Source organism: Daucus carota, chromosome 6, assembly GCF_001625215.2.
Source record: "Daucus carota subsp. sativus chromosome 6, DH1 v3.0, whole genome shotgun sequence".
NCBI lineage: Eukaryota > Viridiplantae > Streptophyta > Magnoliopsida > Apiales > Apiaceae > Daucus > Daucus carota.
In genome coordinates, this window is record NC_030386.2 from 19,539,691 (window position 1) to 19,564,312 (window position 24,622).

The following is a 24,622-nucleotide window of genomic DNA, read 5'->3' on the forward strand; positions in this document are numbered from 1 at the left end:
AATATAATTTATAATTAGTTGAAAAAAAAGGTGAAACTACTGTTAATAACATATATTAATATTAAAAATTACTTATAGATAAACGTATAACTAATTATAAATATACAATTTTGAATATCTTTTGTCTAAAATACATATAAATAATTAAAGACGCTACTTTTTATTATGACGTATTCTACTCGAAATTTAACACTTACGTATTCTATTTCATTACAAACACGAGCCTAACATATGAAGATATATGAAATATGAAAATTTTGATTTAAATTGAATAATAAACTGTCACATATTAATATAGAAAAATATTTATAGATAGATAATAAATTGTGAAAGCTAAATTTCCGTTAGAAGATATAACGAGTTGGTTAATATAATTTAACTAAAATCCAATTCATTAATACTAAAATACTAATAAAATGATGTAAAGAATTAAATTATAATTAATAAATTACGAATCATATACCCGCCCGTGCTTTGCACGGGGTTAAAGGCTAGTATATTTTACAAATCAAAACTCGATAAACGAATCCGTTTTAAATTTAATTGCACTCGATGGTGTCGCGAAGTTTACAAAATTGTTGGAGTTAAAAGAAAGATACTTTTATATAGATATTTGATCATGACTCGGAACACAGGAGAGACGAGTGCTCTCCAAACAGGGTACCTAATTCACCCGTTATTATCGCGCCGGAATCTTCCCCCAGGTTTCCCCCAGCCTACCCAGACCATCAATACTTACATTGTGCCTGTATATTTAATATCAAGATTGTGCACTACTTCAATCGCCATTGGTTAGCATTAGGTTAAGGCGTTGTTGGTTAGCATTAGGTTAAGGCGTTGCGTATATATTATACATTAGGCTTGAGATAGAGATAGAGAGAGAGAGGGAGAGATTGAGAGAGAGAGAGAGATGGGAGGGTGTTTTTCTGATATTCAGGGAGGGAAGCAAGCAGTGATAGGAGGTGGGACCCAGCAAGGTGTAAGTGGAGGGGGCCATAACGATGCAGTTGACTTCTTCTTCAAGACTAAGGGTCTTGATCCTCTTTATACTCAAACTGAGGTCCTCATTGTTAATTACCTACATGCATTGTCATTGTATTCATATTGAATTGTTGATTTATACTCTATATATGTACCAATAAAAAGCACACAAGTTGGACTTGTTTAATCTCTTTGGATATTGTGGGTACTCACCCTCCATGACTTTAGTTTATGTGTAATTGTATACACACAATGAATTGTATTGCAAGTAATAGCTTCCTCTATACGCTGATGAACCCTGTTTACTGATAAAGACCAAGGGGCCGGGGTGGCTACATGTGTTTTCCGACTTATAAGTACACTGAGGGCGAATATCTGAAATTTTACTAGAGGACTACTGTAGGTGTTTGTTCAAATGCAACTACCAATTATCTAATAACTGGGTGAAATTTGGTAATTTGTAGCAGTGTGACGATTTTGTTCGATTAAGAAGTTTGTAGGCTACGCAGAACAACCTGTAAATATGGGGTGGTTTGTTTTTGAATTATTTTGGCTTCTGGAGAACGTTGATGATTTATTTTGCTAAATAACTTTGATGATTTTTGAAGTGAAAGAATACAATATTTAATTAGATATTGGATGACATTATTAGTGAACTGCATCAAATCTTGCTTTTAAGAACGCGTTTTATTCTTTTAGTAGTTTGCTTATTAGGCATGATTTTGTACTAATATTTGCAATGTGGGTTGCAGCTATCTTTTTCGGCTTCAAAGTTACGTGATTGTGATTTCATGTCAAAGGTAATCTATATCACTATTTTTCAGTGATAATTATTGCTATTACAGACATTTTTTGTCCTTAATAATGGGTTAAGTTCAGTATATTTTTAAACTTATATGGGGGCATAATTTAAGATAGGATGTACTACTGTGTATGTTTCGTTTTAATTAGCTTTCCAGAAAATTGGAAAAAAAAACCTTGCCTCACTGAGAAATCCAGTCGCTTACTACTTTTCCTTCCATTAAAGTCTCCTCTCTGTTGTGGAATGCCATTCTCGCTTAGGTACATCTAGCTAATACTAAGAGTAGTCATCTAATAAGTTTGTTTATAGTCAGTGGACAATCTAATAGTATCAGGATACTGGTCTGTTAAGTAATAAACTATATGAATATTGTAATAGAACGTTGTAGATATTAACCACATCTATGCAATCAAATAGTTTCATCACAAAACAAATTATTTTTTATTGCAATTGTCTGATACAAGTACCATGGCTGCCTTTGCTATAAATCAATTCCATAATGCATCGACTTTAAGATGTGATCAGTCTGCTATGGTAGTTTGATGGCACTAATAGTGTAGGCTGACATCTAATCTGACAACATAATACCTCTCTGTTGAAATAAGAAAGCTTCTATATATGGATTGAGTAAAATAAATATATAATTGTGATTTGCAGTATCACGTTCGTGTTCTTCTGAGGTAAATAAGCTGACATCCATTATGTTGATCTCATAAATTTTTATGCTATTATCATTGATGCTACATGAGGTGATAATAATTCTTGTTGGATTGATAAAATAGTAAGATCAGATAAATTTTAATGGGAAATGAATTTATGCTTCATAACAAATTTTAAGAATAATAATTTTGAATGCAGAGTGATCCTATGCTTGTTGTATATGAAAAGAAAAGAGACGGAAGCTTTGTGGAACTTGGTCGTACTGAAGTCATAATGAACAATCTGGACCCTATATGGATTGCGAAAATTCCGGTGGCTTATCAGTTTGAGATTGTTCAGCCATTATAGTAAATCCTTTCATACGTAGCTTCTGTTGATACAAATTGAATATAAATAAATCAACTTTTTGGGCACTGGTTAGCCTTGTGAAATTCTCACTAATAATGTTCTTTTTCAGTTTCCAAGTTTATGATGTAGATACAAAGTATCATAATGTACCACCAAAGGTAACATCAGTCCCCCTTTTACCGTTTATGTAAAATTTCTTATGTAGAGCTTTTACTATTTAAGATATACTGACTAAATTTAATTTCTTATTCTTGCACACTGCAGATGCTGAAATTGAAAGATCAAGATTATCTTGGGGAGGCAAACTGTGTTTTGTCTGAGGTCAGCTATCTACCTTATGTTTCTTGGTTTACAAGTACAACTTATGCTCCATAGAATTTATTGTTATCGACTAATATATGGTTGACTTAGTGTAGTTCGCTTCTTAATATGTTACTCCCTCCATCCCAAATTAGATGAGCCTTTTGCTCATTTCACACATATTAAGGAGTATTAAATGATTGCTCTTTTTTCCATCTTTACCCATATTTATTGTGTTGACTTCTTTTGTATATTAGCTAGTGGTACATTGGAAATGATAAATAAGAGAGGGTGAGAATGGAAGATTATTGCTAAATATGCATTGAAAAGTGAGAAGCTCAACTATTTTGAGATAAAAAAATTTCTCAAAAAGATCATCTAATTTGGGATGGAGGGAGTATTATATTTATAAGCAAGTACTCTGGTGTTTATAAGTCAATTGTTTTGTCCTAGTTAAGTTAAAAAACAGTGTTCCAAAATATTTCATAACGGCCGATCACAAATATTGTACATTATTTTTTACATCTTGTGTTTATCATCTAGCACCCTGTATATGCACCTAGCTTACACACTCTCTAAGTTGTGCAATAGTTTTTTTAACTAGCCAGGAATTCCTGGTTAAGACATCATCTGCATGCATCAAGGATAGGCTAGTTGTATTACTGTATAAAGGATAGTTAATTCCGTTTTCTTGAATTTGTTAGCTACTGTATATGATTATGTTATTGGATGGGAGCAAACTTTTGCCGGCTATATGTTGAAATCATATCAAACATTGTTACTAAGTGCAACAAGAGTTTGTTGCAAATTATGTTCCTAATTTGTATGTATTTATAATTCCTGGTAGATTGTGACTACAAAAAGTCGTTCTAAAACCCTCAATCTTCACAATAATCGTGGGCCTGGTTTTAAGAACTGTGGCACAATCACTGTCCATGCAGAGGAAACTGTTGCTCCGAGAAATGCTATAGAGGTGGCATTTCGTTGTGCACGTTTAGATAACAAGGATTTTTTCTCCAAAAGTGTAAGTTTACTCAACTTATTATGAAGTATTCAATGTCGGAATTTTTTTTTGGTATATTTACCTCACCGTTTTTTTTTTTAATTGTTGGTTGTAGGATCCATTTTTGAGAATCTCCAGGATTATTGAGACTGGTGGTCACGTTCCAATCTGCAAGACAGGAGTTGTGAACAACAACCTAAATCCAACTTGGCCTCCCCTATGTCTAAGCACACAGCAATATGTGAGCAAGGTAAGCTTGTAGTAAAGCTGTGTTATTCTTATGTTCTTGCCACCTTTCCATCCTCACCTCCTCCATCCTTTTCTCACCTCCAATATATTTGCACTTTTCGTTCCATTCCACTCAAGGATTAAAGTAGACTAGATTAAAACATTTGTATTGATCACATAGTAGAGATGACGGGGCAAAACTTGTTGTGATATCATGTTGACCATAAGAATGAGAAAAGATTGAAAAGGAATCATGCCTGAATTTTATAATATGACCAACAATTACTTTTTCTGATGTAGTTGGTGGTTGAAACCTTACGAATCTATGTGCTGAGAGTTTTTTTTCAGGAAAACCCACTACTTATTGAATGCTTCGATTTTAACAGTAATGGAGATCATATCCTTATTGGGTAAATATCTTAGTACTTTTTGTCTCCTTTTCTGCTTTCACTTTATTGCCTCCCAGTTTTGTCTTTTTTTTGTGGGTTCTCCTGTAGTATTCTTTTTCAATCACTAGAAAGTAGAAACTCATAACTGCTTATCTTTTTAACAGCAAACTTCAAAAATCAGTAGCTGATTTTGAACGACTTAACAAAGAAAAGGTTGGTGAGAATTTTATCTTACCCTCTCGTCGCAAGGGTCGTCAAAAGGTACTGAATTATTATTCTGATACCATTATATGTGTATATGAACCATATGGTGATTGTCTATAGTATCTGATGTCTTGCACTTTTAGGTTCTGAAAGGTCAGCTTTTCGTGGATAGTTTTGTTGAGAAGCAATTATACAGTTTCATTGATTACATATCTAGTGGGTTTGAACTCAACTTCATGGTCGCTGTTGATTTTACTGGTATTAAGTTAACTTTACTAGTATTATTTGATAATTGTTACATGATGTGCATCTTGTAATATTGTTTCATGCATTAATGCTTCAAACTATTTTAGCATCAAATGGAAATCCACGTAGTCCAGAATCTTTGCACTATGTCGATCCTTCAGGCCGATTAAATGCTTATCAGCAGGTAACTGGGCTGACTTTATGTTTATTTAAATTTTAGTAGTGTATATTTATAGTTAAAAATATGAGCTAGCGTGTAATCCAATGAATAAATAGTCAGATCTTCACATATTAAACTTAGAAACATCTGTATTTGTGGAATGAACAATGTTGCAAGCATAGTTATTTTATAAGAATCGAGAAATCTCAGTTACGTAGTTCATTGTCTTTTATTGCCACAAATACTATATATGTCTATGGAGTTGAATTAATTAAACCATTACAGGCTATAATGGAGGTCGGAGAGGTTCTTCAATTCTATGATTCTGATAGGCGCTTTCCTGCTTGGGGATTTGGTGGAAAGACATTGGATGGGGTAGTTTCTCATTGCTTCAATCTGAATGGAAGTCCCAATGGTGTTGAGGTAAAACTCATGCAATTATGTATACATATAGTTGGACGGATCATTACCAGAGTACTAGTCACACAGTTGTTATTGTGTCTCTGGAAACTTAATAGCCCTGGACACATGTTCGACATATCTTGTGAATAACAAATACCTTCATTGGAAGATTTAAATATATTTCAATATGCTTGAGCGAGTTGTTCTTTTATCTTACATGTAAAATTGTTACTGATTTTTGAATTGCACAGGTTGAAGGAGTTGGAGGCATCATGGCTGCATATACCTATGCTTTGAATAATGTTTCTCTTTGCGGACCTACTCTGTTCGGTCAAGTGATTAACCGGGCTGCAGAGTTAGCTGCCCAATCAGCTTCATCTGACTACAGAAAATATTTTGTCCTGTTAATTATCACGGTACTCGTTGAAGAGATTTCTTTCGATGTCCCTTGTGTTTGATATATTTACATGTTTTTGATATTAATACCTGGACCATACATTCGTAGGATGGAGTCCTTACAGATCTTCAAGAAACGACAGATTCCATTGTTAGGGCATCTGACCTTCCCCTTTCGATTCTTATTGTTGGAGTTGGTAATGCAGATTTTAAACAAATGGAGGTATTTCTGCTTTTTTTTCTTGAGACAAACAAGTTCACAGTGCAAATAATTGTCATTAGCAGTTTAGCTGAATAGCAATAGGCTAAAATCATTTTACGCCAAAAATGTGACAATGCAAGTTCAGCTTATATAAATGTCTTTGTTCATAATATATCTTTAATTCTGGCAGATTCTTGATGCTGATAATGGAAATTTCTTAAAAAGCTCTAATGGAAGAATAGCTACAAGAGACATTGTTCAATTTGTTCCAATGCGCGAGATGCATGGTAAGTACACATTCTTCATATATTCGTCCATCAGGATTCAGGACGGTGCGCCTGTGTCCATATTTTATTGAGACCATTTATCATCTTCATTTCTGCTGTGTGAAGGTTCGGTTTTACTGCATTTCGGATATTTAACAACGTACATTCTTATACTTTCCTCCCCATCCACTATATGCAGCCGGGCAGATTTCTGTGGTGCAAAGCTTATTAGAGGAGCTTCCTGGACAGTTCTTAACACACATGCGCGGCAGAAATATAAAACCAACAGGTGCTAATGCAGATGCGGACTAGGTGCTAATGCAGATGCGGATTAGTAAGGGCTCAACGGGAACTATAGCGCTGCTCGACTTCTAGCTAAAACTAGCCTCTCAATTTGTATATATACCACTTCTGGTTCTGGTTTGTTGTTGTTGCTAGAAATCATTGTCAGGTCTTTAGTTCAAATTATGCTGGACAAACTTTAGATATATGTGATAATGTTTTTTTAAAAGAATCTAGTCGAGTTTTATCTGTAATAAGATTTTGTTGTTAATATTACTTTGTTCAATCAGAAATTTCCTCGAACTTTTTATTATAAATCGCTTCTTTTTTTTTTCCATCATCGTCTTTACTTCACAAAACAGGTATTCAATATACATTTCATCCTACATGTCAGGATGTGGAACATGTCAGGCATGTCTTCTTAGAGTGCGAGTTTGCGACTCAATGTTGGAGTTACTTAAGGTGTAACCTGGATTTTAGCAATGCTGAAGATGCGTGCGCTTGGCTGTTGGATTTTTTGAGCTCAGGAAGTGAAGAAGAAATAACTAACATTGCTACGGGGTTGTGGGGCATCTGGTATGCTCGAAATATGCGTGTTTGGGAGAACAAGATCTTGTCTCCAGCTTTAGCTGTAGATTGGATCAGAAGGCAGGTCACTGAGTGGAGGGAAGCAAGGAGGAAGCACCAGACTCCACAACAAAGCACAGCAGAAGATACTCGACTACCAGTAAAGGACTGGATTGCTCCTAGTCCTGGGGAATTTAAACTTAATGTCGATGCGTCGGTCAGAACGGAGGATCATTTCTTCTCGATTGGAATGGCCATTCGTGACTGCAAAGGAACATTTGTTAGAGGCAGAACAATGAAGTGTGGAGGAACAGTTTCAGTGCTAGAAGCTGAGGCAATGGGAATTCGAGAAGCTTTTTCATGGCTTATTACTTTGCCTCGCATGAAGTTGTCTATTGAATCTGACTCGCTCACTTCTGTCAACGCAATATCGAAGGAGATGGTGTACAGGAATGAAGTTGGTCACATCTTTGAGGAGTGCTGTGTTTTGCTTAAAGTCTTGAATAGGGTCTCTTTACATTTTGTTAATAGGCAAGCCAACAAAGTTGCCCATTTGATGGCACGTGTACCTTATTTTCTTAATTGCCAAAATGATTTTGTGTCTCCTCCATCGTTGTTGTTGGAGACGATTGTTGCTGAAGTTTTGGCTTAATGAAATTTCCATTATCAAAAAAAAAATACATTTCATCAAATCATTAAAGGCCACAATAATAGAGAAATAATAGAGAAGTGAAGATACAAATTATATTTTATCAAAAGAATTCAATAAAGGCTTATATTAAAAATTAGTTTAACATCACGTAGTTAAATAATAAACACAAATTTCATAAATAACTAACATACACGAAGAAATCAAATCCATGCTACAGTCAAGAGATTATATAAGATAACGAAAAATTCTATAATCATCGTCTTTGGTGACTTTTTTTTCCTCCTTATCTTACTTGCTTGCAACTTCTCCGCTTTCTTTTTGTTTCTGACTTATAATAATAATAATAATTTATATAGGAGTTTTTTAAATAAAGCGGAGTCTAAAATAAAAAATTAAGATTTTCTGTTTCTAGCTGTATTTTGGCGGATTGGAACTTTAATAAATTTTAAGACCATAATTGAATTAAAAAATTTCTCACAAACTTTTTAATGATTGTTTATGATCACATACGAGAAGTATTCTAAAAATAGAAAATGCTATTTATTTGACTGATGAAATTGATATTTATTGAAAAAATCATAAAATCAAAACATGTTGTTCGAAAATTACATTATACCGATTATATTGTTTATTAATTTTTAAAAATATAAATAAATTATACTATTATAAACATAATATATTTGACTCTTTTAAACTATATAATATCATAAAAAATCAGATTTAAAATTTCTCATATAATTTTTCATTCCGTTTCTGCATAAAAACCAAACAGGTAAAATAATTCAGGATCATTCCTTTTCTTTCTCCACGTTTCCCTTTCTGCATTCAATTCCGTTCTCCGAAATGAACCAAACGGCCCCGAATAGTGATTACTTTCCCGTGGTCACATATGAGAAGTATTCTAAAAATAAAAAATGTTATTTATTTGACTGATGAAATTGATATTTATTGAGAAAATCATAAAATCAAAACATGTTGTTCGAAAATTACATTATACCGACTATTAATTTTCAAGTCAAAAAACTACATCCTACTCAATTTTTAGCTATACGTCAAAAAACTACTCGTAAACGAGAATTATTAAAATAATAATTAATAAATCTCCTTAGTTTCTAGGAAAATTTCCGATCCTAAAGTCCGAAACCCTTTCTCGTCTGTATCACCAGCCAACAAACATGAATTTGACGTTTCGTAGGAATGATTTGCACGACAAGAATACGAATTAAATTCGAGCGATATTACCTAATAAAAAATGTTCAATCTCATGACATTGAATTAACGCGTGAAAAAAAGTATTCAATAATTTACCAAACATGTAGCCATGTAGGGTTATCTTATACTCCCTCCGTCCCTAAATACTTTTCTCATTTGCCTTTGTCACGTTTGTCAACACACACTTTTGATCATTAATATCTTTAATTACGTATTAGTATTAAATATAAAAATTTCACTGTATTAAAGTACCCGTAAATATGAATCCAACAAAATCACTCATGACTATATTTAGTCTTATAGATTAGACGTAAATTAGTAATTTGTCTCGTGTCATGAACAGTGCCGACATATGAAATGGGCAAAGTATAAAGAATCAGAGGGAGTAGAAAATTTCTCATGAATATAATAATTATAAAACAGAAATATGGTCTACTCTTATTATAATATTTTTAAATGGGATTTTCAATGGTGTGCCCCAAAGCACACAATAGTCCTTAACTCCAATAAAAATAGCTCTTTTTGATTGGTGGATGAATAATAAATGAGAATGCCCCTGCATTCACATCAACTTCACCAGAATAAGCCATTTTTATAAAATTTAGTGATTATTGTGTACCCTTGAACACACGTTAGAAAGACCGTTTTTAAGTATATCTATAAAGTTGATAATGCAATAAATTTGAAGTTTCTAGTTTCCACTGCACTCTTGCGCTGTAAATGAACATGAAGTGCGTATATACATACAATATACATACAGCGCGTTATTGTTGTATCACCAAGTTGTGTGTATATAAAGTTGTATTTGGGGACAATTAACGGAGAGAGATTGAGAATTCCAGCGTGTTTTAGGGAGAGAGAGATAAGAGTGAGAGAGATTGGGAATTATCGGGTTTTTTAGGGAGAGAGATTGGAGAGAGAGAGAGAGATGGGAGGGTGTTTTTCAGATGTGAAAGGAGGGCAACAAGCAATCGGAGGAGGTGGTGTGGGTGGGCCCCAATTGCCTCTCCAGCAACAAGCAAGTGGCGGCGCTGGCGGAGGTCACAATGACGCGGTTGACTTCTTCTACAAGACCAAGGGTCTTGACGCCCTTTTTACTCAAATTGAGGTCTCTCTCTCTCTCTCTCTCTCTCTCTCGTGTAGTGAAAGTCAATATGCGTCGCTATATTGTATAATGACAATGTTTTGGATAACACATTTTTTACAGTGAAACTCTATATTCTCTCTTGTCTTCTTATCCATGACCATGACTTTTTTCTCCTTATTGTTTTTTTCCTTTTCTTTACATTTTTGTTTATAAGTTTCGACAATGTAATATAATTACATAACAACCTTCTAAGTCTTGTATATCCCGGAATCGGCTAAAATGCATGCAGACCCGGAGGATTGGACACCAGAACCGAGAACTGGAAAGTTATGAGGATAGGCTAATAAGTATTTTATAATCCTTTTAATGATTCAAATTTGAATTGAGAATGTGCTAAAGAATTTGTTTAGTGTTCCGGGTTATTTAATAGTTTGGTTTATGGTTTATTATAGAGCAATTATAAAAATATGTGCGTCTGAGATAGTATTTTAATTTTAATTAGTAGTTTGTTTATCAGATTAATATGATGATTTAATATTAAATGTACAATATGAATGCAGCTATCTTTATCGGCGTCAAAGTTGCGCGATCGAGATATCATGTCAAAGGTACTCTAAATAATTGTTGATCAGCATAATCTGATACGACCTACAGTTTATGGTGTTGCACAGAAAACAGATTAACATTGTAGTCATTTCTGAATGCAGAGTGATCCGATGGTAGTTGTTTATGCAAAGAAAAGAGATGAAAGTTTAGTAGAACTTGGACGCACAGAAGTCATAATGAATAACTTAGACCCTATTTGGATTGGAAAAGTTCCTGTGGCGTATCAGTTTGAGATTGTCCAGCCATTAGTGTAAGTCTTTTTAAACACAAATCCTCTGTTAATCAGTTCTAATATTAGTTGATTCTTTTTATGGTGCGGTTTTGCTCATTAACTATCGTCCTTCGCAGCTTCCATGTTTATGATGTAGATACGAAGTATCACAATCTACCTGTGAAGGTAACATAATTTCTACTTTCACTTTACCATGTAAAATTTCTGAAGGTTGCAGAGCCTGTAATCTCAGTGTGTCATTCTAGCTATTGAACATCAATTTAATTCAACATCTTGTATATTTGATACTCCATAGTTTCATTTTGGTTAGTACCCTAGAGAAAGGTGACTTTTGGCTAACAATCTTACACCAACAGATAAGTTGTTATGCTTTTGTCACCTGAATAGTGAATAGTCCATTTCTATCCAATCAAGATTTAGGAAATAGAAACCAAAACAATTACAGATATGTCATACAAGCTGTATATGTGTATATTTGGTTAGATTGTTACTCCGACATTGATCATTAATTCAGCGGTACAGAAACTTCCACCATCAAATTCAACTAGCATATCTAATTTGTTGCTGGTATTGCTGCCTTGAGTCTTTCTCCTAAATTATTTTGTGTAAAGATTCACTTTGAACAGGAGAAAAACAGACAGACTATTGTAAAGTTCTTTTTTAGGGGAAATGAATTTGAGGGCCAGATGCATGCAATATAAAGCTGTTGGGTTTAAGTTTACAAATTGGAACTCTTTTATTTATTTTTTCTCGTACATGGTCCGAGTTATTACTAACCTTATGTAGAAGCAAAAACTATAAAGTTTATTTTGCAATTTGCAGGAGCTGAAATTGAAAGATCAAGAATTTCTTGGGGAGGCAAGCTGTGTTTTGTCTGAGGTTAGTTATTTACCTGATTCATCTATGGTTGTCCACTTTTACGCAAGTACAATTTATTATACAAGGACTTCAATGCTATATAATTAATGTGCTCTCTTGGTTAAGTTCTCAAGCAGTAGGAAATATCTAAGGTATTTATGTTACATGCAGCCAGATTATCATTTTTTTTATCTCCTGCATATTAATATTAAAAAGCCAGAATATGCATTTACTTACATTATTTTCCAGTGTGATAAGCTTCTTGGACCTTTATATTGGTGTTAAGGATGTGTCTGTATCAACAATAAATCATATGATCAACTATTGTCATTTAAGAGCATCTCCAAGAGGCTCTCTCAACAAGCTCTTAACTTCAAATTTAAAGAGCCAAGGCAAAAATGAGGGCTCCAGTGGGTTCGTAGAAGCTCTTTAAAAATTTAAGAGCTCATCATCTCTCCTCTCTTTAAAAGAGCATCTAATAGCTCTTAACTTTTTATTTATGAATATAATATTAGTTTCCCTCCAACTTTACCTCCAATATTTCTCTCTTTTTATTTTTCCCTCTCATTTATATGAATAAAATATGAATAGAGAGCAAGTATAAAGAGGAGCATTGGAGTTATCATCCTTTTCAATGACTTAACTCACTAGGAGCCATATATAATAATATATTTTAAAGAGTGATTTAAGAGCCCCATTGGAGATGCTCTAAGGGAATATACGAGATACCTGCGTATGAACTTTTTGACTTAACTAACGGGAAAACAATTTGCCAATATATATTGAACCTGTATCAAACATAATAAATAATGTCCAGACGTGTTACATGCAAACTGGTTTACTAACTCAAATGTTTTTCTAACTTCTGGTAGATTGTGACTAAACAAAGTCGTTCTTTAACCCTCAGTCTACACAATAAAAATGGCCCTGGTTTAAAGAATTTTGGTACGATCACTGTCCATGCGGAGGAAACTGCTGCTTCAAGAAATGCTGTCGAGGTGGTATTTCGTTGCACGCATTTGGATAACAAAGACCTTTTCTCCAAAAGTGTATGTTCATATTTTCTTAACTTATAATTCTCTTGTTCGTGGAAGTTCCTTAATTTGTAGGCTTATTTGTTGCTTCTAGGATCCATTTCTAAGGATCTCCAGGATTGTGGAATCGGGAGGTGCTGTACCAATATGCAAGACAGAGATCGTGAACAACAATTTGAATCCAGTTTGGAAGCCCCTGTGTCTGAGCATGCAGCAATATGGGAGCAAAGTAAGCTTGTCCCCATTGTCACATCTGAATGTAGACTAAGTTTAGTGTATCTGTTATGTGATGGACAACAATGGTGAATGGACAGTGACTTATTTAGTGCAATTTTGTGTTTCATTGTATTTAAAAGCTGTTATCCTGCCATACAATAAGAATATTCTGGGGTTTGGTATTTGTTGATATCATCTATTTACTTTTACACTCTATAAGTATGTGATAACTGAAAAGGACCATATATCATCTTGGGTTCTTACCCAAAACTCACGTTAGTGTCCAAGATGTCAATCTCTAACATTGCTACTGATTATTGAAACTTATTGTTGAACATTCTCTCATTTGTGCAGGATAACCCACTAGTTATTGAATGTTTTGATTTTAACAGTAGCGGGGATCACGTCCTTATTGGGTAATTGTTGCAGTACTCAGCCCTTATCTCTGTTTTGTATTTGCTCCCCACTTCTAAAATTCCAAGGGTTTGGTTGTAATGTGTCCTTGACATTATTGTGAATGTCTCACGTGCTGTTCTTTTTGTAACAGGAAGCTGCAAAAATCAGTAGCCGACTTTGAAAGAATTCACAGAGAAAAAGCTGGGGCTAATTTTATCTTACCATCTTCACATCACAGGGGTCATGAAAAGGTGACTTGTTATACTTATCCCTATATAAAAATCATATGTGGCATGTCTCTCATACTTTTTTTTGTGGACTTATTTACCTCTAGGTTCTTAAAGGGCAACTTTTCGTGGATAGTTTTGTTGAGAAACAACTATTCAGTTTTATAGATTACATCTCTAGCGGGTTCGAACTCAACTTCATGGTTGCTGTTGATTTCACCGGTAACTTGATCTGTCTAAACTCAATAATTTCTTGATGATGTATTCATTGCAATTTCCCTATGGTGTATTAACTTATCATTTATTCCCAGCCTCAAATGGACATCCACGAAGTCCAGGTTCTTTACACTATATTGATCCTTCGGGTCGGTTGAATGCGTACCAGCAGGTAATGGGATGCTATTATCTAATATATAAGTATGTACTACCCTTGGTATGATCTAATATTTTAAGCATGTACTACACTTGTTAATATTATAAGTATTTACTTTTCAAGATGTGCCTAAACTGTGAGTTAGCTTTGTAATTAGTTAAATGTATTATTTGACACCATAATAGAATGAATGCATGTTTATTTAAAATAGCATGTCCTTATCAGAACAACAAACTGCATGGATCAGATTTATTGAGTGTTACATATTTTGATTCTGGTCCATCTTAATCTATTTGGCAAAGTTAATTATGCATTGACAAGGCAACTAGGAAATGATGATTATATTCTTCAAAGTCTTTTTGTTTGCTCCATAGAAACCTTGAATTTCTTATATGATTGCAGGCTATCATAGAGGTCGGGGATGTTATTCAGTTCTATGATTCAGACAGGCGCTTTCCTGCTTGGGGCTTTGGTGGAAAGACACATGATGGTTTAATATCTCATTGTTTCAACTTGAATGGAAGTCTTAGTGGCTTTGAGGTAATACTCTCTTTGACAAGTGAGATGATAAGTATTATCATTATGTTCAAAGTATAGTTATAGCCTTAAGTATCTCATATCTCATATCTCTTTATACTTTCAATATATTAATTCCTTTCTTGTACACTTGACTGCTTAAATATATATTCAACGACTCAGTGGTGACACACTTAAGGCCTGAATAGTAGCACTTGCAGACCATGCTTTCATCTACTTAGGTTATTAGCTCTTTTCTAATGTACCTCACAAGTCATCATCGACCGTTGATTTCAGTATTTCACAGGTTAAGGAATTGAAGTAATATGTGCATGTCATTGTCATTGACCTTGTGAATTTTACAGGTTGAGGGAGTTGAAGGAATCATGGCTGCATATGCAAGTGCTTTGCAGAATGTTACTCTTTCTGGACCTACTCTATTCAGTCAAGTGATTAACAGGGCTGCAGATTTGGCTGGACAGTCCCTGTCACATAACTCCAGCAAATACTTTGTCTTGCTTATTATTACGGTACTTGTCTAAGATTACCTTTTTAAATATGTTCATCTCACTCTCAGTACATGCAGACACGAACATGTATTACATAAATCTATATCTATATGACTATATCTGTATCTCTCTCTCTATATATATATTTATATCCAACAATGTGACCTGGATTATATATGTAGGATGGAGTTCTTACAGATCTTCAAGAAACTAAAGATGCTATAATCAAGGCTTCTGATCTACCCCTTTCAATTCTTATTGTTGGAGTTGGTAATGCGGATTTTAAACAAATGGAGGTATGTTTGCTTTCTCTTTTAAACCATTAAATCTAAAAGACTGTCTTGATGTAGTAATGAAAAGAAAGTACTGTACTTCTCTATTGGAAATTAAACAAAGTGAAAATTCCATTGCGTAGTTTCTTAGCTCGATAATAATTATCTTCTGGCAGATTCTTGACGCTGATAATGGACATCGCTTAGAGAGCTCTGCGGGAAGAATAGCTACCAGAGATATTGTGCAATTTGTTTCAATGCGAGATGTGCATGGTGGGTGCATGCTTACCATTTGTGCAGATGAATAATTGAGCTAAATTATTTTTGTACTATAATATTGAGAGCAATTCTAGTAGTATATAATTATATTTTAAGTTTTTTTTTGCCCCATCCGCTTTATGCAGCTGGGCAGATCTCCGTGGTGCAAAGCCTATTGGAGGAGCTTCCTGGGCAGTTTTTGACGTACATGCGCAGCAGAAGTATAATACCAATTGGTGCTAGTGATCCACAATCTACCTATCCCCCCTAAGTCTGGAGTTGCTGGCAAAAACCAGAAGTATGGGTGTTCTGATCTTCATTGCATTGTAGATATCAGTTAGTTCAAATCTCAGATTGATGTTGCAAGTACCTCTTTTACAAGTTGTAAATCCTAGTTTGATCAAGTTACCTGCAGCACAAAGGCTTTAAACTGTAAATGATTTTGCACAGATTCGTCTTCTTTTAAGGTTAAAATTGAACATGTACAGTTCTCTGTATCCTTTTATAAATATGTATATATTCTCGATGTCGTAAATTTTCTCAAGTGGCTGGTGGTGATCATAATGATGGTGCCGCGGTGGCGTCTAGCTGTCGGTGACAGTAGTTTCTGCTTCTGCTTGTTACTCTGTAATTTTCCATTCTGTCTACAGTTTTTCAGGTTGTGGATTTGTTTGTTTGTGGATATTAAAATTAGGATGTTCTTGTTATCTTGCAGATTGGGAATAAACATTTATACGTTCTCTTTCAGAGTGTATAAATAATATATTATAAATTTAAAAATAGATTACAATTATTCTGATATATAAAGTTCGAGTGTTCGACAATAAATGATTTTGAAATTGTATAGATACTAATCCCCCCGTGATGTTTGAAAAATTCGACTTTTTTCTGGCAAAAAAAAAAAAAAAAAATTGTATGTAACTTTTTATTAAATTGTTAATTTCACCGAATTGCATTTTCGAATTTTGTGTGAATAATCATGTCCGTTGCTTCTTGGCGCATCACCACCCTACGTGTCAACTACCATCTCAGTTCTCAACCACCACTTTCCTTATATATTCTATTTGCATTCTCTTCAGTCTTAAAAGCCCAAGTACAGTCTTGAAAGCCCAAGTACAAGAAGCATGGAAGAAGCACTTGTCAAGAAAAGCACAGCCAAAAATGACACAAGAATCGACGGAAAAGATGTTAATTTGGGCTCATCTGTCACCCCATTCCTCCTCTTCAGCACTCTTGTTGCTGGCTTTGCTTGTGTCACATTTGGCTGTGCTGTATGTTTTTGATAATGATAATCTCTTCACTTGCATGTGTAATTCTCTAGTTCATGAGTTATGTACTGTGCTCTCAAGCTATTTTATTTTATTTTTATAATTATAGTATTTAGACAGGGTATTCATCTGCTGCTGAAGCTGGCATTGTTGCAGACATGGGTCTGTCTACTGCTCAGGTTATTTAGTACATTCTTTCTCGTTTACTAGTCGGGCCTGTCTAATGCACAAGTATATGCACTCTGCGATTGGTTCTTGTTTACTGTGAACTTTGATAAGATGGTTAATGAATGTGGTGATATGCGTAAACATATGCTAAATATCTTAGTTTTGTGACGCACTCTCTTATCACGCAATGCTGCAGATCCTAAAAAATTAACAGACTGGTGTACTTCAAGTTGATATGACAGCACATCCAAAATCTACATACTATAGGCAAGAAGTAATTAAGGCATGTGTATGTGGGGATAGAAAGGTTTAGACTCGTCTAAAATCTACATACTATAGGAGGAAGTAATTAAGGCATGTGTGTGTGGGGATAGAAAGGTTTCGACTCGTCACCCCACTTCTTCTCTTTAGCACTCTTCTTACCGGGTTTGCTGCTTTCTCCAATGGCTGTGCTGTAAGTTTTTTATGCTTTTCACTTTTTTTTTTTTTCATTTTATACTTCGTAAGTGAATTTCTGAGCTCGCAAGTTGTTGTGTACTCATAATTATTTTAGATTGGGTACACATCTGCTGCTGAAGCCAGAATTATGGAAGAATTGAATCTTCTATTGTACAGGTATCTGCACTATTCCATTCTCTTTTTTTCCTTTAATATTGTACTTTCAAGCTGGAATTAAGGATTGCTAAGTTATTTTATCTCATAAAACCTCAAGGTGCAGAGTCCTATATGTTCTAGATTGTGCTTGTATGCAGTTCTCTTTATTTGGTTTGCTGTTAAATTTTGAAGGTATGTTTGGTGCAATCTCAAGTGGAAAGATAGCAGATTTCATGGGCAGGAAATTTGTAAGTTCTTCCTTCATTATAACATTGCAGGGCTAGAGTTGAATATACTTTATCTAAGGATTAACCAGCTCTACGATGCTTATTTATATTGCATGATTTTGTGGCAGACAATGTTGCTGATGGACGTATCACCTATCATTGGGTGGTCAGCAATTATTTTTGCCCAGGTATTTTGCCTTTGATAGTTTCCTTTCTATGCTGGAATTTATTTTTTACGAAACAGTTTCGTGCTTTTTTTGATTATCAGCAGAAAAACATGTATGTTTATCATAAGATAGAGTGGTTGAGTGTCGTAAACAGGGTGATGGACAAAAACATAAACATAAATAAGAAAAGAATATTAAGTGAAAGTTGATTTTATATTACTATATTGAATTAACTGAAAGTAACATTTGTCTTACAGGTTCATCCTGAAAATAAATCTTTCAAGCTTCTCCGTATCTTACTATTTTGGTCTTGTAAGAAATTAATTAGCATTTGGTTCACCCTCTGCAGGATCTTAATCAATGGAAGGAGCTGACTGGTACATTAGTGGTCACTTTTGTTCTGGTTAATACGTTTTAAAAAAATAAGAGTATAAAGACTATTTTGTCAGTTTGATATTATTTAAATTGTTAACACTGAAAGCAAAAAAAAATAAAAAATCTTGTGTGAAATTTCTTTTGTCCAGAATCTGTATAGTCAAACTGGTTGCTGGTATTAGACTTGAAATGATCATCAGCTCAAGATAAAGACATTGTTTGGAAGTTAGAGGTTTGGAAATAATTAGAGAACTGAGCCAAATTAGAGGTTTGACTAGATGAATCCGCTAACATTGGTATTTGATTTTCCAATTAAAGAATTGTCAACGATTGAAGGGACAGTAGACTGATAAACTAATAATTAAATTAAACATATGGGAATTAGGAGGACTGGAACCCAGAGACTTCTCCCTAAAATGAGCTATGATACTAAGTTAAAATACAAAAAATCATTTACCAAATAATTTCATTCAACGGCTATTCAATCCGCTAGTCAAAACAACTAATTCATTTTGCTAGACAGTAAATATCTCATCTCGAACATACTTGAATTTTATATGAAATGTCAGCTAGCTTTATATCATGGCTACAGGTAAGTCTTTGTCATCAGCAGTGGGGGTTTCTATACCGTGGTTTATCATGGCCGAGGTAAGTACTATTGTAATCAGTTGGCCAAATATATACTTCACTGTTGAAAGAAAAAAAATGGTCAAGTAACTTGTTATTTTTATATATCAGCATAAGTTATTTACTAGTTTATCAAGACTAGTTTCAGCTAAATATAAGATGCAGGACTATTTCAGATGCTTCCGATAAACATTAAGGGCAAGTTTTAGCAGTTGGTTGATTCTATATGTTGCGAAGACGGTGCCAGAAACAAAAGGAAGAACATTGGAAGAAATAGAAGCATCAATGCTCACTTAGATTTTTGTATCAAAAGTAAGAGGATTATTTTTTGTATTATATATGTTGCTGTTTCTTATCTTTCAGCGGATATTTATACTTTGTCTTAAAAAAGGTTATAACATTGAATGCAGGGACGAAGGTAGGAGGAGGCTAACTCATGCTGAAGTCCCGGTTTAGTCAGAAAAAATTAATAACTTTATATATATAGTAATGCTTTGTTCTTAAAAGTCAGTATAAAGATTTTATTTTAGATTTCAGCCGCGGCTAATATGGATCTCTGAGTTCTGCTTCTGCTATGTAAATGAAAAGAATGTTTTCTTTTTGATACAAAGGTGAGACCATGGTTACCCCTTGTAAATAAAATTAATGATGTTGCGAGCTCATCTGTCACCCCACTTCTTCTCTTTAGTGCTGTTCTTTCTGGGCTTGCTGCTTTCTCCAATGGCTGTGCTGTAAGTTTTTCATTATTTTCACTTCTTTTCATTTTATACTTTGTATTAAGTGAATTACTGAGCTCCCAAGTTGGTGTATACTCATAATATTTTATAGTTTGGGTACACATCTGCTGCTGAAGCCGGAATTATGGAAGACTTGAATCTATCTATTGCTCAGGTATCTGCACTATTCCATTCTTTCTTTGCTTCTATAATATTGTACTTGCAAGCTGGAATTAAGGATTGCTAAGTTATTGGGCCTTCTAAAACTTCAAGGTGCAGAGTCCTATATTATATCTTAACATGATTTTAAATTTGTATATTGCTTATGCAGTTCTCTTTATTCGGTTCACTCTTAAATTTTGGAGGTATGTTTGGTGCAATTTCAAGTGGAAAGATAGCAGATCTCATGGGCAGGAAACTTGTAAATCCTTCCTTCGTTCTAACTTGTAGGGCTAGAGTTGAATATACTAGAGTTAGATTTACCAGGTTGTATGATGCTAATTTGTATTGCATGATTTTGTGGCAGACAATGTTGCTGATGGACGTATCACTTATCATTGGGTGGTCAGCAATTATTTTTGCCCAGGTAATTCGCCTTTGATATTTCCTTTCTATGCTGGTATTTTTTATTTTGCGAAACAGTTTCATGCTTTTTTTGATCATCGGAAAAAAACATGTATGTTTATCATAGGATAGAGTGGTTGAGTGTCGTAAACAGGGTGACAGACTAAAACCATACACAATTAAGAAAACAAGATCATGTGATAGTTGATTTCATATTACTATTGACTAAGAGTTTTATACTTGTTGAAAGAGTGCTTTATGGCTTCAACTTGGAAGGTTTTCATTGGGATATGGATTTGGGATTCTGACCTTCTTGGTAAGCGTAGCAAATCTACACTTTAAAATTTACAAATCTTTCAGGTTTTTGATTTAATTCTTAATATATTGCAAGACAGTTACCAGTATATGTTGCTGAAATCTCACCAAAAAATATTCGGGGAAGATTTTCTGGAGCAGTTGCGGTACCTTCATCAATACTGAATTTGTCTTTTAACAAAATAGCGGTTCATATTGCTGTGAAAGAACTGACTTCTCTACAGTCTACATAACCTTGTTTTGACAATTCTACAGTTAATGGTAAATATTGGTGTTTCTGTGATGTTTTTCATCGGAAATCTCATTGCATGGCGAACCTTGGCTGTAATAGGTGAGTCATTTGTTTTTTGTTTTTTTCTGTTATTGATATGCTGGAGGTTGTCAGTATAATTGCCAGAAATTGTTGTGCTTTCAGGAGTTCTACCAATTCTCATACATGCTCTGGGGTTAGTTTTTGTACCGGAGTCACCTAGATGGTTGGTGAGTTGTGTATAACTCTTTCCATAATTTATTAATCCCAATTTAGGAAGGTGAAATATTTGGAAAAGCGGAAAAGAGAGGCCTAAAAATAATTAGCATTATGTTGTAGTTTAGATAGTGCTTTCTAAGTCGTGGCCCTTCTGTTGTTTAATGTGGAAATTTCTGACATTAAATAAAAGAGTAAATTACAAAGTTGTGGCCAAACTTTATCCCTTTTAGCAATTCGTTGGCTGTAGTTACAAATTTGCAATAAATTGGCCAGATATTGTTTTTATGTTTCAAAAAATGGCCAAGGGCCACTTTTCTGAGAAAAAATTCTACTCTTTGTATTCAAAAAAGAGTCCCTCAGCCACATTTTCGTAGGATTAATGTAATGTCTAGCACCCCATTTTAAATTTGAAATTTCAGCCACCAAATTGCCAAAATGAGTAATATTTAGCCGCCGTCTTATAATTTACTCTTGAATAAATTTTGAACACTTCTTCTGGAATTATTTATGAAATAAACTGATCCTCTGCAGGCAAATACTGGTCGAGAAAGACAGTTAGAAGATACTCTACAACGCCTAAGGGGAGTAAATGCTGATATTACGGAAGAAGCAACAGAAATAAGAGTATGCGATCAACTCCAGCTGCAATTAGTGTGAAATTAATATACTAACTTGAAATTTGAACAAATTTTACAGTCATAATGATGAAATTAGGCTTATTTATCTATCAGGATTCAACTACTCATCATCAGCTCTCAGAACCTAGATTCATGGAAATGTTTGAGAAAAAATATGCTCGTTCGCTCATTGTAAGAAATTCAAGCTATTGTTTATTATATATACCAGTTGTGCTTTCTTAATTTTTACTACGTACAGGTAGTCATTGGTACACTAATATTATTACCACTTGGTGGCGGCCAAGCGCTTGTGTTTTATGCAAGCTTGATTTTCAAAAAAGCTGGTATAAACAAAGGCTCCTTCAGTCATTTATATATATACACTAATTAATTGGGCTTGAATCTGAAAACATATATTTCTCTCTCAAATCAGGTGCTTCAGTTATCACTGGTACCACAGCATATGCAATAATTCAGGTTTCTAAAAATATAAAATGTACACTATGAATCATTCAAATATTATTTTATGTTGTATATGACATATATCTCACTAATGTACATCTCGCATGCAGATTCCAGTTTGTGCAATGGGTGCACTCTTGCTAGATAGAACAGGAAGACGTGCAGTTTTACTGGTAAGAGTGGATCGGAAATTACTTTAAGTCTTATAAGAACTTATTAGGTAATTTTCAGGTATCTTTGATCAGCGCATGCTTGGGGAGCTTTCTTGCTGCATTAACATTCGTCTTACAGGTTCATCCTGAAAACAAATCTTTCAAGCTTCTCCATATCTTTATTTTGGTCTTGTAAGAGATTAATTAGCATTTGGTTCATCTTCAGGATCTGAATCAATGGAAGGAGTTGACTGGCACATTAGTGCTCATATTTGTTCTGGTAATACGTTTTAAGAACATAAGAGTATAAGACTATTTTGTCAGTCTGATATTATTTAACTTGTATAACTGAAAGCAAAAAAAAAAAAATGTAATCTGCATATAAGTCAAAGTGGTCACTGGTATTAGACTTGAAACGATCATCAGCTCAAAAAAAAAAGACATTGTTTGGAAGTTAGAGGTTTGAGGAAAATTATATAATTGAGCCAATTTAAAGGTTTGATTAGATGAATACTCTGGTGTTTGGTTTTTCCAATTAGAGGATTGTCAACATTGAACAGACAGTAGACAGATAAACTAATAATTAAATTAAACAGATGGAATTGGGAGGACTCGAACCTGAGACCCCTCCCTGAAACGAGTTATAATTCTAAATTAAATACAAACAATAGCAAATTCAATCCGCTAGTCAAAAGAACTAATTGAGTTAGCTAGTCAAAAAATATCTCTTCTCGAACATACTTGAATTTTATATTAAACTTTCAGCTAACTTTATATCATGGCTACAGGTAACTCTTTTTTCATTAGCAGTGGGGGGTTCTGTACCGTGGGTTTTGATGGGCGAGGTAAGTACTGTTGTAATCAGTTGGCCAAATATATACTTCACTGTTGAAAGAAAAAAAATGGTCAAGTAACTTTTTTTTAATATATACATCAGCCTATAATTATCTACTAGTTTATCAAGACTAGTTGCAGCTAAATCTACGATGCATGACTATTCAGATGCTTCCGATAAACATTAAGGGTTTTGCCGGAAGTTTGGGAACATTTTCAAGCATGTTTGTTGGTTGGATTGTTAATTATGTCTTCAACTTCTTACTAGAATGGAGTCCATCAGGTAATTTTGCGTTCCTTGTGTTTATGCTTTGTCTATCACCCTGTGCACCGGCACTTGCTTAAATGTCAGCAGTTTTGGACTCATATGTCATCTTAAGCAATTAAATTTTTTAGGAACGCTCTTCATTATCGCAAGTTTTAGTGGTTTGACGATTCTATTTGTTGCGAAGATGATTCCAGAAACAAAAGGAAGAACATTGGAAGAGATAGAAGCGTCAATGCTCACTTAAATTTATGTATTAACAGTGAAGGGATTATCTTTTGTATTATATATGTTGCTGTTTCTTATCTTCTAGAGAATTTTTATATTATGTCTTAAAAAATGTAATAACATTGAACGCAGGGACAAAAGTATAAGGAGGCTAACTTATACCGAAGTTCCGACTATGTCAGAAAAATTTAATAACATTGAACCAACTAATATTGTTCATTAACTAATATTATTCATTAGCATTTTGGTAATGCATTATAGTATCAAGACAGGTTTCGGGTAATTAAATATGCTATGTATCTTTTTCAGTTTTATTGTTCGAGAAATAAATGCTTATTTTTGGAGAAAATTTTGTTTTGAGATTTTCTTAAACTTCATTCATTTTATTTTTCAACGAATGTCAACTTTTATGTTATTTCAAGAGTTTATAAAACATGGATCCAGACTTTAATTTAATCTCCAAGCCGACAACAGAGTTATGATGCAGGTGAAATGTCACTTTAGCTCCCATCATAATCTCAGCTACCTCACCTTGAGCATGTTGACACATATAGCCAAAGCCAACCAGTCAGGAGGACACTAAAAAGTAAATTTTTAGGGGCAAATGAAAAGTTTAAAAAATATATAGGCACAAAATTTTCTTTAGGCATATATTTTCAATATTCATTTTAAAAGATCAACAAAGGTAGT

General features: G+C 34.1%; 3 protein-coding genes across 3 annotated transcripts; all 3 read left to right on the forward strand.

The window, feature by feature from the left end:
• The first annotated feature begins 551 nt into the window (after window positions 1-551).
• On the forward strand, window positions 552-7,155 carry LOC108225208 (protein BONZAI 3). Its single transcript, XM_017400032.2, has 16 exons — window positions 552-1,060; window positions 1,734-1,781; window positions 2,642-2,790; window positions 2,901-2,949; window positions 3,056-3,112; window positions 3,939-4,115; window positions 4,210-4,344; window positions 4,671-4,732; window positions 4,876-4,972; window positions 5,059-5,173; window positions 5,269-5,345; window positions 5,607-5,744; window positions 5,975-6,139; window positions 6,229-6,342; window positions 6,512-6,608; window positions 6,787-7,155. The coding sequence occupies exons 1-16, from the start codon at window positions 911-913 to the stop codon at window positions 6,897-6,899; spliced, it is 1,743 nt and encodes a 580-aa protein (XP_017255521.1). The 5' UTR covers window positions 552-910; the 3' UTR covers window positions 6,900-7,155.
• A 2,824-nt stretch (window positions 7,156-9,979) lies between these two features.
• On the forward strand, window positions 9,980-16,428 carry LOC108224239 (protein BONZAI 3). The gene is made up of 16 exons (XM_017398755.2): window positions 9,980-10,408; window positions 10,948-10,995; window positions 11,095-11,243; window positions 11,342-11,390; window positions 12,048-12,104; window positions 12,956-13,132; window positions 13,212-13,346; window positions 13,688-13,749; window positions 13,881-13,980; window positions 14,064-14,178; window positions 14,268-14,344; window positions 14,732-14,869; window positions 15,211-15,375; window positions 15,537-15,650; window positions 15,803-15,899; window positions 16,031-16,428. The coding sequence occupies exons 1-16, from the start codon at window positions 10,229-10,231 to the stop codon at window positions 16,153-16,155; spliced, it is 1,788 nt and encodes a 595-aa protein (XP_017254244.1). The 5' UTR covers window positions 9,980-10,228; the 3' UTR covers window positions 16,156-16,428.
• Window positions 16,429-19,908: 3,480 nt separating this feature from the next.
• LOC135147019 (sugar transporter ERD6-like 5) lies at window positions 19,909-24,098 on the forward strand. Its single transcript, XM_064079213.1, has 18 exons — window positions 19,909-20,041; window positions 20,139-20,201; window positions 20,358-20,447; window positions 20,553-20,612; window positions 20,841-20,906; window positions 20,986-21,051; window positions 21,161-21,236; window positions 21,321-21,385; window positions 21,906-21,998; window positions 22,106-22,183; window positions 22,251-22,335; window positions 22,425-22,468; window positions 22,564-22,626; window positions 22,685-22,744; window positions 22,832-22,885; window positions 23,394-23,450; window positions 23,608-23,722; window positions 23,892-24,098. Exons 2-18 carry the CDS (start codon window positions 20,172-20,174, stop codon window positions 24,038-24,040), a joined length of 1,251 nt encoding a protein of 416 aa, XP_063935283.1. The 5' UTR covers window positions 19,909-20,041; window positions 20,139-20,171; the 3' UTR covers window positions 24,041-24,098.
• The last annotated feature ends 524 nt before the right edge of the window (window positions 24,099-24,622 follow it).

Coding starts and splice junctions, on each gene's coding strand:
- LOC108225208 (XM_017400032.2), top strand. CDS start 911: ATGGGAGGGTGTTTTTCTGATATTCAGGGAGGGAAGCAAGCAGTGATA. Junction 2,791..2,900: donor GAGATTGTTCAGCCATTATA/GTAAATCCTTTC, acceptor GTTCTTTTTCAG/TTTCCAAGTTTATGATGTAG. Junction 4,733..4,875: donor GGAGATCATATCCTTATTGG/GTAAATATCTTA, acceptor TCTTTTTAACAG/CAAACTTCAAAAATCAGTAG.
- LOC108224239 (XM_017398755.2), top strand. CDS start 10,229: ATGGGAGGGTGTTTTTCAGATGTGAAAGGAGGGCAACAAGCAATCGGA. Junction 10,409..10,947: donor CCCTTTTTACTCAAATTGAG/GTCTCTCTCTCT, acceptor ATATGAATGCAG/CTATCTTTATCGGCGTCAAA. Junction 15,900..16,030: donor TTCAATGCGAGATGTGCATG/GTGGGTGCATGC, acceptor CGCTTTATGCAG/CTGGGCAGATCTCCGTGGTG.
- LOC135147019 (XM_064079213.1), top strand. CDS start 20,172: ATGGAAGACTTGAATCTATCTATTGCTCAG. Junction 21,999..22,105: donor AAGAAGCAACAGAAATAAGA/GTATGCGATCAA, acceptor TTTATCTATCAG/GATTCAACTACTCATCATCA. Junction 22,469..22,563: donor CAGCATATGCAATAATTCAG/GTTTCTAAAAAT, acceptor TCTCGCATGCAG/ATTCCAGTTTGTGCAATGGG.